This window comes from Anguilla anguilla, chromosome 11 (assembly GCF_013347855.1).
Source record: "Anguilla anguilla isolate fAngAng1 chromosome 11, fAngAng1.pri, whole genome shotgun sequence".
Classification (NCBI taxonomy): Eukaryota; Metazoa; Chordata; class Actinopteri; order Anguilliformes; family Anguillidae; genus Anguilla; species Anguilla anguilla.
Window position 1 is genome coordinate 17,247,580 of NC_049211.1, and position 15,796 is coordinate 17,263,375.

At 44.9% G+C, this 15,796-nt stretch overlaps 1 protein-coding gene across 1 annotated transcript in view; it reads left to right on the plus strand.

Moving 5' to 3' along the window:
• Positions 1-1,295: 1,295 nt before the first annotated feature.
• fgd (faciogenital dysplasia) overlaps positions 1,296-15,796 on the plus strand; it is a 55,414-nt gene continuing 40,913 nt past the window's right edge. The window contains exon 1 of the mRNA XM_035382332.1: positions 1,296-1,642. Within this exon, the coding sequence (XP_035238223.1) occupies positions 1,621-1,642 (22 nt within the window). The 5' untranslated portion in view covers positions 1,296-1,620. The remainder of the gene's footprint in view (positions 1,643-15,796) is intronic.

The window sequence follows — 15,796 nt, forward strand, 5'->3', positions numbered from 1 at the left end:
TGCACACGTGTCAGTAATATAACATTTTAAATAAAAAGTTTGCATAACCATGCATGTCTTTCCTTCGCGATCAGTATCCCTGGTGTTGATGATCCACACAAGCCTACAAGCACGAGTATTCCAGTGATGATCTACGACATACGAACAACTCCGTCCCAAGCAATGGAAATGCCACTGTTTTATCCTTCATAATTTGATACAATCTGTAGGCATAACCCAGTATTAGCACATTAAATCAATTAAAGTTAAGTAACTGCGGTCATTATTGCATTTATAGCAAATAGGTTAATTTACTGTCAGTAGCCTGTTAAGTCCAGGGCCCATGCCAATTTAGATCGTGCATTTACGAATATCATGGCTGAAACTGCATTGACAGTGCATCGATTCGTAAGCACCTTCCACGTGAAAAACTAGTAGTCTGTGTTTCGTCTAATAAAAAAGTATAAACGCACAGCTAATGCAATAATAGTGATGCATCATGTGACATGGTCCGTTTAATAGCCTACATTGAATCTTACGCCCCAATTTTCTATACAAATATGACACTGACAACTGACAAGACAATGCCGCATGAAGACAGCTATGCCACAAGATATTTGCGTTATGTTATTTCTACCAATAGTAGAGCAAGCTACTGTCAGAATGCATTGCAAAGACACATCCAAAAATAAATGTAATTCTTTTAATTTAGTTCCGAGAACTGAAGCGAAAATAGCCTACATCTAGCTAGTGCAGGTAGAGTTTACATCTTCGTGATATAAGTGACATTTATAATTGTGAGATCTGATGGTTTCTGACAAGATAACTGCTGAAAACAGGGCATGATAGGTCAGGGTTTACTCAAACCGGTACAATTTCCCCTCGTTACATGTTTTGATTTTATTTTTAAATGATTTCGGTGCACTATGGCTTTTAGCCAAACCTGACCTTGGCTGGTATGTTATAGGCTAATTGCGCAGTATCAGACACAAATCTAAAACTCCCTTTACCATCAAATTGTAGATTCTTTTATTTGTCGACTCTGGTCAACGTGGACCAGGTGCTTTTGCCAAGTGTAGACGACCTACATTTAAAACACTTTTTGGGAGAAAAAACGCATTAAAAATAAACACAAATTAACAGCAAGCATCCGATGCATTTGGGAAAATACTTTTTAAACAGTAGTCCAAAAGGCGAAAACATTTCGGAACGTTTTGGGAAGGAAAAATAAAACTAGTGGAAGGTGTGCTCTGTGATCTCGGGAGCGCGCGCCGATGTACGCGCAGAATGCAGTTTCCCTCTGCACACTGCTAAAACAGTTTGACGAAAGGAAGGAGGACGGAGCCGGGAGAAGTGAATGGATCAATGCACAAATGAAAGAAAGAAAGTGGCCCAGGGGAAAGACAGCTCCCTCCATGAGAGATAAGCGTTATTCAAAACGCGATGTACTCATTAGAATCCGTAGTGGGGACTGAAGTTGGCAACAAGAAGAGAAAAAGTGGACTTTGAAGTCGGGCTACTCCTTCTTTTGAGTTGGTTCTGGGAAGCAGTAAACTGTGCAGGGCTTCTCGTTTGAGCTTTTCTCGGCCAGTCCTGCGCTGGAAGGAGTACTTTCACCAGAGCGCAACAACTGTCGCCGAGATGCAGGGAGTTTCAACAACTGGTGAGCAAATTTTGCATTGCAGGAATGTTTCTCTGCTAATTTCCTTATATGAGCTGACGAGCCGCAGGTTCTGTAGAATCTGCAGTAGATGCCTGGTTCAAAAACTGATTCATGCTTCATAGATTTGAACGGAAGTGTAATTTGAAACACGGTTTGGCAACTGAATGAGCCATTTCGGACAAAAACACTTGCGATTACATATAGTTATTGTAATCAGTTGTTTAACTAATGAATTATCTCCTGTAGGCTACGTTTGATCTATAATTCCTGTCGTCCTTTTTTGTAATCCCCACAATAGAAAGTGCACAAGTCATTAGAATCCCATTCAGCAGCGGTCCAGCCATTGTTGTTGTTGAATGGCTACAAATCTGGTTAAATAAGATACTGTATATTGTTTTAACCCATACATGCGATTTAACGTACTTTGCATTAGAGTTGCTATGGCTTCCTAATTAAGTCCTACTGATTCCAGTATCTGGGTAGGCCTACTGTATGCTCCAGAGTATATTTGACATCTGTGTTTGCTGCAGTCTGATGTGTAGTCTGATATAAACAGATATTGGGAAGTTGTTTTAAAAACCATCTCTTTAATACTTTACCCAGTAAAAATTACTGCTTTAACACTTGACAGTAGGTGTTGGAACCCAGCACAAAATGTATCAAGCACTGGACAGCTGAAACGGATCTTTGTGCTTACTTTTCTCTTAATCAGATCCAATGTGATTGGAAAAGTTATGATTCATAACCTTTCAAACATGCCCAGCACTGCAAAACTACACTATATGACCTATTGTGTGCATACAAACCAGTTATGTGCAGGCTATCTGCTTTAGTGGATGGAGAGAGGGTTCCGTTCTGGGTATAAAGGCTGCTGTATTCTCATTATTTGTGTTTCTGCTGTCCGAATTGGACTCAAGTTCTAGAGTCTCTGTGCAGAGATGATGCAGAGAGGAGGGACCTCAGCTCTGCTAGCGACAGCTTCAGAGTGATGTCATGCTCCCAGGCTCCTCCTCTAAACTACCTGCTACTCGTACACTGTGGGCCAGTTCCTCTGATGGTGTTATGAGGGGCAGTTCTTTTAACCAAATTCTCAGTGATGAAGGTGGTGTTCCAGAGGGCATTACATTTTGAATAGTATAATTTTGCAGGGGGCAGTTCTGTCTCGAGGGGGCTGTTACAGGGGATCTCATGAAGGTGCTGTCATGGGGAGCTGTACCGTCATGAAGGTGCGATTACAGCCTCTGTCATGAGCGCTCTGCATTCGGCATCGGCAGTGTTGCGTTCTGCTTGTAGGTCCTTCCTGTGCAGCTGTCGGGTGAATTATAGCTTTCTGATGGCTGTAGACCCTGGGAACAAAAGCGATGGAGCTTAGTGAGAACATTCGGGGAAGATTTTCAGATAAGCCAATTCAGGGCTCAGAGGAGCAAAGAGCAGCACAAAATACAAACAAGCATCGAATGTGCAGGGAGATGCTGCTTCAGGGCATGACTGAGTGACTTTCAGCCGTTTGCTTCTGAGGAAAATGGCTGCTTATCTCATTATTTATTGCATGGATTGTAAATGGCTGTGCTGTGCTGAGTTCCTTCAGCGGTCTGAATTTTGACCTTCGGGGACTTTGCTCGTTTTCCGCCATAAAGCCTGCTGCTGTCCTCTTTAGCGTCACCGTTTCTTCTGAAAAGGAAGCCGAGCTGGAAGCGGCACGGAGACGTCGGTGGGCCTAGGTCTTGTTAGTGTTCGGAATGTAGGACAAGTACAGAGAGATTTCCCAGCAAGCTTTGCTTGAACTGTTTATATTATTTATTATTAACAAAAGCGATTTGGCCTGTCTGTGTTTAGCCGAACTTCTATAAACATCTCCCGTCCATGTTAAATAAGCAGTGAATACAGTAGGAAGAGCTGAGGAGGGAGCAGGAGAAAGACAGGAAAGCTCTCCCAGCTCGCCTTCTGGAGAACACTTCGAGAAACAACCATGACTCAGTCTTGAGAGGACAAGAACTGAACAATCCCTCCGTCTGCGTCACATTGATTTTCGAACAGTATTCACCCTTGGGGTGGCTTCAGTTCGGTTGCTGTAGAAAGATCAGAAGAGCAATTGAACAGGGAAATGAGCTGAATAATGGAGGAAAGGCTTGCTGTGCTGTGTTAGATGCCTTTTTTTAGAGAAGTGATGTGTTTTCGCTGGATGGCCGGAAGGAACAAGAGCTCTGGCCAGAAGTCCAGTAGCCTGGGTGTGCTCTGTGAATGGGCTAAAGGAATGCGTGTAAAGAGACTGGAAGTGTGTGTGTGTGTGTGTGTGTGTGCACACACATCTGTGTGTCTGTCCGTGTACATCTGTGCATGCGTTGGCGTGTGGAAGAGTCGACTGAATGAATAAGTGATAGTATGTGTGTCCTTTTGCGTTGCATGCATCTGTGTCTGTGCATTGACATGAGTGTCTGTATTAATGTATGAGCGGACTGCATGAATCGTGTGTGCGTGTTTGAGAGAAAGAGAGAGAGAGAGAAGGAGGAGGAGGAGGACGATGGTGATTGGACACTTTATCTGTATCCCTCTCTCATGAGTGGTGAATGCCTTTTGGAGTTTTTTGGACTGAAAACTTGTGTGTGCACGCCTTGTGGGAGTGTGTGTGTGTACGTTTGTGGGCATGCGGGGGGGGGGGGGGGGGGTGTCATATTTAACACTGGTAGACCTCGTCTTGCAGCTCTGACTGCTATTACTGTTCAGTAGTCACGGCAGTCACAGCCATCTCAGAGATTTTGACCAGAACAGAAGAGCGGAGTTGACTAAGATGTCTGTGAATGGTAGACCCTACCTTTCTCAAATTCACATTTGATACGTGCACACGCACGGGTACTTAAAATATATTTATGATGCTGTAAAACAGATTTAATAGGACAGTTGGATGAGGGGGCAAAATCTGCTCTGAGCTGGGACCTGAAGTTATGCAGTGAGCGGTATTTGAAAGTGAAAAATATTTTGGGGGGGCAAATGCGATAAACACGCACTACTGTTTAGGGCTGGGATGAGCTCATTCAAAGTGACCTCTACTGTAACTCTACTGTAACACAATGCCGCTCTATTACCAGCTCTCCAGCCAGATCTACAGTCACAGCTCTCCCACTCCATAGCCAGGATCACTACTCCTTACTTCTCTTTCCATATAGAGGCACAGTGCCCCTCTCTTCATGTAGCATAACTTCACTCAGTCCCATACAGTCACTGGCCTCCTCTTCCATACGCAGTCACTGCCCTCCCCTACCCTTCCACATACAGTCACTGCCGTCCACTCATTACACACTTCAGAGTCGGTGCCTTTGTTAACTCCACCTCCATCAGCTCAGTGATTGCAGTAGAATAACCTGCCAGTGAGACACAGTTGGAGATACCTGCAGTAGACAGACAAGTCCAACCATAAGAATTACTACTCCACCTTTTACTAGGTAGCATTCCCTGCCAATAATCTGACAGAAATGAACAATGGTAGACTTCAAACAGCATATTCGGAACAGGCTTAGTCAGAGTCAGGGATCTTTTGTGGCTTATTTTCATAGATAATGCATGGTCTTTATGGGGACCCATCTATTTCTTGTCTGGCTACTGTACATAAAGTGGACAGCGCAGGTACATAGGCAAGCACAGGTAGATTCTTGTCCTAGGGGTCCTACAACTCTCCATGAGGGGCTTCTCTCACTGGGTAGTCACTGTTGTGGTGAATGTAATGTTTGTTTGTAATGGCTGGAATTGAACTAATTGAGGTAATATAGATATCATTCTTTTAGTACAAATATCCCTGTGTCTTTTCTAGTTTTCCCGGTAGCAAATCAACATATGATTTGATCATGTTGCTTACCATCACTGGTCCTTATTTTAGTAGATTTAGTAGATGTAAATAGAATTTAGACAAACTTGACTGACCTTTCGTTTAAATCTTCAGATGTAATTAAACCTAACATTAAGAATGAAATCATCACTGTAACCTGAGGGAAGGAAAGAGGAATGCGATGATATAATGATGAGTTCAGTCAAGACCCTTCTGCATAAGTGGATTGCCATTGCTTATTCTGACCTGACCTCAGGGAACCTTTGCTTTGACCTTTATGCAGAATCTGTACATCTTCTTCAGTTAGTGACTTGAGCAAACCCGCAGAAAAACACTTGGGAAAAAATCTGAATCTTTTAAATGTCAAAAGTGCCATTTAAACAGACATTAAACATTACAATGTCAAAATGTATTCTGTTGCACATCACATTAGTGTAGATGTTACACTAGAGAGTTCATCTCCAAGCTGTCAGAATAATATGTAAAATATATGAAAAGACTGGAATTCTGGAGTATCATCCACTTGCTCCATGAAAAGCCTCCCAATTGTTCCAGGAATACATTTGCATAAACAGCAAGAATGTTTTTCTATGCTCTTGATGTCCTGGTGAATTGTTGGTTGATTAGTTTCTCTTGATTTTTTTCATGAGTTGTTAAATCCCACCCAGGATTTCTGGGCTGTGTTTTTGGAGTGAGGACAGAAGAATTTTTTTATTAGGTGGGAAAATGCTTAACAGTAAACGCATGCGCTGTTGGCTTTGTTGAGCATTGCTTTTTGTAACAGTGAAGGCATTGTATATTGTGCTTTTCTCTCAACATCAAAAGCATGCTCTTCCAGATGCAGGCATCCTCCAGGCACCAGTAGCATAGCACAGAGCAGGACAAGGGCTTACTACTGCACAGAAAGAGGCTTCTGCACCTCTGCACCACACCTGAGGATCTTGCATTTTTTTATCCTGATAGGGATACTGATGTTCTTACACCTTTGGGAAAGTTACCTTACCTCAGTTTCAGGAATAAAACGCACATTCAAACCCTTGCACATGCACACAGACAGACAGACAGACACACGCACGCATAAACACACAGACACACACACACAGACACATAGACGTGTACATGCACCCACACACACACACACACACAGAGTCCTGGCCCTACAACAGCTACACGGCAGTGGGTCCTAAATGCAGCCCTGGTTCTGCTCTCTAAGTCCAGTAAAAAGAGACTGTGTGAACCCTTAGGCTCCGTATGAGTGCAGTGCCACAATACGCACTCAATACCCCCCCCCACTAAAACCCCCGATTAAATCTCAGCAGCAAAGAAAAGGTCTGCTGCTTCCCAGTATGAGCAGCTTGAGAGAAGAGCCTCAGTTCTCTCTGCAATGATTAAACAAAACAAACAAGACTCAAAAGGTGCACATTTAAACGTCGAAATGATGGCCAGAGCAACCCTAATCTGGGGGGTTCATCTGCCGACCAGCACTAATGCTGCTCTGACTGAGTGATGGACTCGTGTGTATTATTCCACTGGTAATCTGAGCGAGCATGTGACCAGTTGGCCCACACATGATTAAGCGCAGCTGCGTGCGTGAAATGTGACTGTGACATTTCAGTCTGGCGCTGGAAGCGCTTCGGAGTCCATTGGTAGCAGCGGTAATGAGACGTTTCCCATGTCCCCCCTCTCTGCTGTCTCCGCCTCTGGCTGAACTTTCAGGATCGATTGGCAGGTTTGGCCGCTGCTCACCTCCCTTCCGACAGTGACCTTGCTGAAATGGAGTGAGTGTGGAGTCATGGCAAGCCTATTTAATTTATAGAAGAAAATGATGGCGGAATATTAATTATAGAATGAACAAGGATTATTATGTTTAATTTAGTCAAATCAAACATGTCCAGTAATAAGTAGATACTCAATTGGAATCGCACAGCTGTGTTTCTAAATGGCTATAAAATTCCTATAAAGCTCTAAAATAATGAGATTTAGGATTCAAATAGATGTGAGCATGGTGCTTGAGTCGTCCACTAGATGGCGGTGTAATGTTGGAAAAAATTCAACATCTGCTCAAGGTTTTTTTTTCCCTACTCTGTGGTATACACACACACACACACACACACACACAAGAAATGATACTGAGATCAAAAAAAATAAAATAAGGTGGGTAAAATGTAAAAAAAAAATAAAAAAACTCTATGTACAACTTTATTTCTCAAACCAGTTTGAATAGCAGGCTGTACTTGGTTTGATAATGCACTTGAAGATTGAAGGCTGCTGTTTTACCTTTGATTGCTTTGGCTGGACTGCTTCAGTGATCATTCCGGAAACCTCCATCAGTATGACTGCACCTGGCGCCCTCTGTGGAGGAGAGAGCTCCGTGTTCTATGGAGGGATGCTGGGATCGGAGTGCAGCAGGAGGTGCCGGTAAAGTGCGCTGAGGCCGGTGTAATATCAGAAGGGGAGAGCCTGCCAGGTGGTGCAGGCGCGCTCTGGGTGTGCTGCCTTTGCCCTTGCCTGCAGCGTGTTCTGCCACCGCAGAGACGAGCCTCTCCTGGGGCTGGGGAATCCAGAGCAGCGCCTCTCCCCTGGTCCTGGCTGCTGACACCTCGCTCTGTGCTCAAGGTCATGACCGCAGGAGGAGCCCTGCTGTGGATTTTTATCATTTGTCTACAGTCCGATTCCTATTATAGTCATTAAAGACAATGGTAGAGCTCATTTTCTCTCTCTCTCTCTCTCTCTCTCTCTCTCTTTCTCTCTCTCTCTTTTCCTCCTTGCTCTCTCCATCTCTCTTGCCCTCCCCCCTCTCTCTCTCATTGCTTTTTGGAATTTTTATATTTCTAGTCTGCAATTGTTAGTCAGTGTTAAAATGACAGTTGTACGTCTAAAATTTTCTTTGTACTTATTCATTCTGTATGTGCATGGATCCCTTTGGTTAAATGCATGGTTAAATGGTGGGTTTTGGACCTGTAGGTCTTGTTTTTGTTGGACTGTGCTAAAGGGGACTTACAGGCCAAAATTCTCTATTCTTTTTCCTTCATGAATTCTGTATTCTGGAAACATCTACCTCTAATCTGCTAAATGACTCCTCTGTAAGTGGCATCGCAGGCAATTATTCTACCCCTGACAGTGTGTTTGAGTAAACACCTTGCTGAGGTTTACATGGCAGAATGTGCTCTTGCTGTAATGAGCTCTTCCATTTCACAGATGGATCTTGTTAAACGTGGTTTATGCATTTCCTCTTCCTCTTAATTTTGTCTCTTTTCCCACTCAGACAGTAATTCACTACCAATCCGTTTCTTAAATGAGGAAATATAGTTGGCATGGAATATAAGGCAAAAGACTCTTGAATTTGCTACTTTATGTTGCGGCTGTGTTACAGCAAGGTATTGAGTGTGGATTGGAGTACGCCAAGTACATGTAGTTATCTTTGAAAAAGTAACTGGGTTTGTGTTTGAGTGTGCGGATGCTTGTGTATTGACGTATGGATAACCTACATAAATGCCTTGAGAGAGATGGTGACTTTGTGTTGCTGTGCCTGTATGTGTTTTTGTTTATACGAGATAATAAATGTTTCGGGAGTGAATGTGTTTTATGGAGAAAGAGTGTGTGAGACGGTGCAATGAGTGTGCTGATAGAGCCAGGTGGATGTCATTATTCCAGGTCTGCGAGTCCACAGGAACTTCCTGCTGGGACTGAAGGTAATAGAGGAAGTTGCCTATTCAGCACAAACTCGCCCTTCTGTTCTGTCAGGCCCAAGATGCTCCCTCTGTGGATGCTGGCTCTGCCAGATGATGCCTACCGGCACCGTCCTCAAACGGGGCTCCAGAGCATCTCCTGGGCCATCGACTGGCTGTCAACACAGATTCAGCCCTCAGCAGTCACTGGAAAGCAAAGGCTTGGAAAGGGATCTTTATAAAGCAATGACTGAAAAAATATTCTCGATGGAAAAGCCACAGTCTGAAGTGCATATGAAATTTTGTGGCGTTTTTGCTTGCCGTCTGTCAACTTGCCAGACTCCTCTTGTAATGTAATGACAGCTCCTCTTCATGGCTGGTTTGGCAGAGCTGTGTGCTTCAGCACAGATTTCTACATTCGTTCCCAGTCCTCTGGAGTTTCGCATTGTTCGGATTCCTCTGGTGCTTGTCTGCCTATTTGTTTCACTTCAATCCTAATTTGTTTTGTAATTGGCCCAAAATGACAGAATTCCCCCTAGTCTCTGCGTAGTGTGTGTACGTGCATCTGTGCGTATCAGTGTGTGCCAATCTTTGTGTGCCTGTGTGTGCGTCAGTGTCTATAGACAGGTGCTCGTACACCTTTCCTTTTTTGTGATGCCAATTTTTCATGTCATTTTGGCTCTCTGCCTTCCATTCTAATTACAGCGAGGAAGAGTCTCTGTTGAGCCTTTCAGGTGAAGGCACTATTAATCGAATACAGTATTCTCTTCACTGTTCTCTAATAAATGTCACTTATAGAACCCACCCACTACAGCTGATTCTGAATTGGGCCCCCTTTTCCTTCAGAAGCATCACACACTGTGGGCGTCACCTTTTCCCAAGGCTCACTGGTATCCATCTCAGTGGCACACCCATACAAACACTCTGCCATCCTACAGTTCTGGCATCTAATCAAGGCGGTATACTGCCAGCCCAGGCAGTGGCTCCCTCTCCAAACAGCCTTGCATGCCCATGTGAATATTTGCTCAATGCCACCATCCCATCCTGTAATCCTGTACCCTGCCTACATCTAACTCAGACCCGCCTCTTTCCGAAAATGTTCTCCTCCCTTTTGGTTGTGGGTCCTCCTCCTTTCTCTAAGGCCTGCTGTGGTTCAACACTCACGTCCCATCAGCCGTTCCCAATCACTCAGGCCCTACCTCAGTTTGCTTCATCTCTGAAAGCCTGTCTTTCCATGTTTTCCCCTTTCACCCATCCTTCTTTTCCATCTTCCATCCTCTCCGTCTGTCTCTCCCCCCGATCTCTTTCTTTCGTGCCGCTCTGTCTCCCTGTCTCTTGTGCTGTCTCCATCTCTGCCCATGTTGTAATCTCCTCTCCTGAGCCATGTAATTACTGGCCATCTGGGCCACCGTGAGGAAATGAGCCTGGAACTCATTAAATGACCAAGCCTACTCCGCCTGTTCTGGCTTTTCATGGAAAAAAACGGGAATTTGAACTGCATTTTAATGCCAACCCTTTCCCTGATCTGTCTTATCTCCAAATATGTGTGAAGATGGTCACGGAGAGTGTAATGCATTGTGACAAGTATAAATCACAGAGGTGTAATGTGCATAATCACAATTCACATTGGAGAGTGTAACGTCCATAATAACAATTCACAGTGGAGAGTGTAATGCACAGAAGCGTTGTGTTTAATCCATGGTGATGCAGAAGTGCAATGGGCAGTGGGTAGCATAATGCACATGAAACTGTGTTTTTCTCTCTTTCTTTTTTTTTTGGTCACATTAGTACAAAAAATATTTCTTGTCTTCTTCGGGGGACCTAACAGTTTACTTAAATTTTTACTCCTTTTTGTATCATCTGGTTATAAAAATAAAGTTATTTAAGCTTTAATTAGACCTGTTGGGGATCATCATCCAGCAGAAATGAATAGCAGAACGTTCTCAAAGCCACATGATGCTGCGCAGCAATGCTTCTTTCCTCTTGTTTTCTGCAGACCACATCTCGAGCCACAGGGGTAATTGCAGTTCTTGCGTTGCCGCGGTCGTGTTTGAACTTTGAGCCTGTGCCGCTTGTGTGAAGGGGACAGAAACGACGAGGATCATTCGCCGATCAGCATCAGGATTCCCTTTTTGCCGCATTAACTGTTTTCAGTTTTAACGCGTTTACCAGACAGACGTATAGATCCGCCCGACTGAAGCTTTTAACTCACTCTGGCCTGATGTGTTTCTGGCAGTGCTCCACTTCGCCCTGCTGGATCATTATTCTACCAAAACCTGGTCTTTGTTTGAGCGAGTGCCCAAAATGGGAGAGGGTTGCGGGGGGGGGGAGGAGTGGGGGAGATACTGCAAGGTCACAATGTAAGCCTAGCCATTGGAAATAAAAGAATGAGAGTGCCTGCTCTGCGCAGATACATTTCAAAGCTTTGAAGTCTTCTCTGCGCAGTGCTGCTTTTCATCAGCATGTCAGTGGTGGCTCGTCTTTCAGCTGAGCAGGGAGACGGAGTGCGTTATCGTATGTCGCACGTGTATGAAGCTGCAGTCAGATTTGCTGTCTGAGTGATTTTGGGTTGGGGGTGGAGTGGGGGGGTGGACAGGTTAGGTGTAACGTAAAGCCTCCCGCCCGAGGGACGTTCTCACGAGCGCCACACACCTGCACTGCCCGGCCGGCCTTCACTCTTCACGCCGTCCTTCCCGCTTGCGCCGCTGGATTTCTATTGGAGGTGAAATGCTGCACAGTGCCGTAGCTCAGGGGCACAGCAGACTCGTGAAATAGCTGGGATATGAAGCCGTGAGCCTTGAGGCAGGGGGCTCTAATCTCTGTGCCATGTGTTGCCTTGTAAGGCCCTTGTAATGTTTTCCACCTTTTCTAATTTTCCTGCTTAGATCAGCTAGCGCTGTTAATTTTATGATCACATTATGGTAGGTACCAGGAGCCCTATTGATCGTATGATCATAAAACTGCAAGCAGCCCACAGTGGCCCCATTCACTACAAGGTCTCCAGTTTTATTAAATGTCTCCCTAACAGCTCCCCTTCCCCCACGGCCAAAGGGCAAGGCCTGAGGACAGTGTAGTGTTAACTGGTACTCCTGTAACAGGATTCACCCTTATTACCGGGTCACATGATGCAGTTAGCATTGTATTGATAATAAATAAGATATTTTGTATTGATTCACTTTTTTTGTTCCTTTTTGAGATGTTTTTCCTGGCTGTATCTCCTTGTAATGGGAGTTCAGGAAGGCCAAAATAAAAAATTTTACTTAAAAAAATTTTTTTTTTGTTCAGTTGTTTAAAGGGTTAAATAGGTGTTCCGAACTTTCAGACCTTCGTAGCTTCAGTATATCGCAAAGAGATGCTGTAAAGTCTACTGTAGGTAAATCTTCCTGTGTTACATTTTAAAGCCCTCAGCCAGGAGAAAATCAGCTAGCTGCTGTGTCTTTCTTTGGCAACGGAAAATTCCAATGGCAGAAATGTTCTCTGATAAGAATGTACAGACTGGTCTAAAACATTAGAGAATGTGTCAGTGTTGTCTTCCCTCAGCAAAGGGTGTGTGTGTGTGTGTGTGTGTGAGTGTGTGCTTGTGTATACGCATGCATGGGGGAGCTATTACAATATGTGAGCTGGTCAACATTCTCTGGAATGTTAGTATGGTGTCCATGACGACAACCCAATATTCTCTTTAGACATGCATCCACTGGTCTCAGTGAGTGCTGCACGGCAGCCATGATGCCTTTTTTAAATGTTCCTTTCTTTACTAGCATATTTGAGTTGTTTGTGGCTGCAGGTGTACTGTGGTGGATGATGGACAGAAATGAGGCAGGATGGAGTGATGGATAATTCGAATGGAAGAAAGGAAAGTTCAGAATTGACTTAACCGGTGCTATAGAGCTGAGCTCACGGACTGGCCAAATTCCCACCCCGCATCCAAGATGCCTTTTCAGAAGCCCAACAATATGATGGCTTCACAGACTGTACTCATTTCACAAGTCCTTAGGGTGTAGGTGTATAGGAAGCTAGTATTCACTTTTATGAGACCTATAATTCCCCCTGTTATGCCTAGCAGAGAAAAACACAGTAGGAACAGACCGGTGCTGGAATCACCCTGCTTTTCTATGGGGCACTGTGGGGAAATTACTCAGAAAAGAGGCTTAGATGTAAGATTTTTTGTGGTTATTACAAGTAGAACATTCTAGTCAGTGAGGTCACTGTGATTATGTACCAGCCTCACAGAGCAATGGCACCTCCCAGACAGGAATAAAGAGCTGAAGTTCTGTTTAATCAGATGTGTGTGTGTGTGTGTGTGTGTGTGTGTGTGTGTGCGCGTGTGTGTGTGCGCGTGCGCGCGTGCGTGCATGCATGAATGTGTTCATATGTGTGTGGGTTTTTGCATGATTGGGGTATGGCGTGCTGGTCATTACAGTATATCTGTGAACAGTTCTTTAGTCATATTGTCTGACCGTGCTAATTTGGAAAACACAATACACTTTCCAGAAGTATTGGTACCGTTTGTGTTTTCCATCACACCCCTCTCTTCTGTCTCTCTGTCCTGGTTGTCCTGAATACACTCCCAAAATACCCACTGTCCTCCAGTACCCCCAGGCCTTTGTTAGACAGATGCTTCTATCTCAGGTCACTGGTTCTAATGTACTCTGCAGCGGCTGGCTCACTTTGGGAGAGGAGACTTAAAACATGGAAATCAGCCTGCACTCTCTCTTCTCAATGTGTGACCAGTGTGGTGAGGGAAAATTGGTGCAGATTTGTGTGAGGGATGGAGGTCCCTGGAGAGTGGGGAATGGGTGAGTGCTGGGTAGCATGGTGGGTTCAAGTACGGGAAAGTTGAACCCCCCTCCCCTCCACCCTTTCTCCCCTCACTTCCCCACCCCCAGTATTAATGAGAATGTTTCATGTGCTGAGGCATTTTCTACAGCCATGGGTCAAGGGGACATGTGGATATGATTTGTAGCCCACTTGCTTATGTACCCAAAAAGGGGATTCTCACATGGGCTGTCCATTCTTAAATGTTGCAACAGGCTTGTTTTCACATTAATCAAAGACAAAACAAATGAAATATGAAAGCTTGTTTGAGCTAGCATGTGCCGTACATCATACATTTACACTTCAGTATCTTTAAATATAGAAATAGGAACATCTATGTGTACTGCCTCAGCAATGTGTGCTAAAAGAGTACTGGATTCTGGAGGATGAATGTCCGCAAATCCTGCAACACCTGAAATCAGCAATGAAAGTGAGGTACTCTGTTTTTTATTCTTTAATTATGTTTTTTTTGGTGCCGATTTGCCGCCCTGTTGCCATGCCGATGGAGTCCTTTGAGCCATGCTCTGCAGGCAGGCCCTGTGTGAGGCAAGTCTGGCCCCTCCCTCTGCTGTCTCTGACAGGACTCTGGGCGGGGCTGAAAGACATGGGACATAATTGTATGTGCATATGAAGAAGGCAGTAAGCAGCTTGCGAACGTCATCCTGGCAGCTTTTGTGATTTCACAGTCTGGGCCCATCTCAGATGCCGTAATGCCTCGGATCCTGGGCGATGCATTTCAAATGTGAAATTTAAGCATCTCTTAAAGCTCCTGCCTTATCCCCTTCTTCCAAACCCTTTAACAGAGAAGAGTCAGAACTTGCTGTCTCTCCTGTCTGACTCCCCCCCTTTTCTTTCCACTCATTTTCCACTCTCTCTTGCTCCCTCTGTCTCACTCACCCTCCCTCTCTTCATTTTTACTCTCTCCCCCACTGCCATTTGTTTCCATGACAACCATTCCAAGCCATTATTCTGGCTGAAAACTACTTTTTCCCCCTCTCCCCGCGCCGCTGCCGGGCATTGTTAGGAATTCACTGTGGATGCCTCCACCTCTGAATGAAGCCCGCATCAGGAGAGGAGCGGAGCGCGTTTCTGCTTCACACTGTGTGGATATTCAGCAGAGGGGGGAGGAGGAGGAGGAGGAGGAGGAGAGGGGGGTGGGGGGGAGGAGGCGCAGCCGATACCAAGCAGAGCTCGGAGAGTGACTCAGAGAGTGCCGGATGTTTGAGCCACGCTGACTGACGGATCCCTCTTCTCATCCACCGGCAGTCCCTTTCTGACCCCGCTTCTGCCTGTGGGACTGTCTGCGTGCCGTGCGCCGTGTGTTTGCCCTCTCCTTAACGCTGCCGGGATGAGCGTGGCTTAGAGCCGTTTGGGGAGAGAAAACAACAGAGGCAGATGGCTGTCCGGCTTTAGCGGGTGAGTTTCTGCTGGTGAGATGGCTTTCCCGCTGGTTTTCCTCCAGTTCTGCCTGAATTCCTGCCTAAGATGGTGCCCGCGTGCAGGGCTGGCTCCGGGGCAGGCTTCTGCCTCAGTAATGTAGGGTAATACTGCTGCCTGCTGAAATATATATGCGGGGCTACATGTTTTATTGAGTGATTTACATTGGGGGCTATTTTCTGCTGGCTTGACTCCTCTTGGTGTTGTTTTTGTGCATATTAGAGTAGGGGGAGTTTGATTTGCATTTGTGTTTGGTTTCTGAATCTTTTAAACTTAGGAGGACTCAAAGGAAAAGTGGAAAAATTGTCTGTTTCAGTGAATTGGTGATACATCTGTTAGAAATCCCAAGAATTGTGAGAGTAAATGTTCAAAGATCAGTCAGACCCTTTTTGTGCTTTTTTTGTGGGAACAATA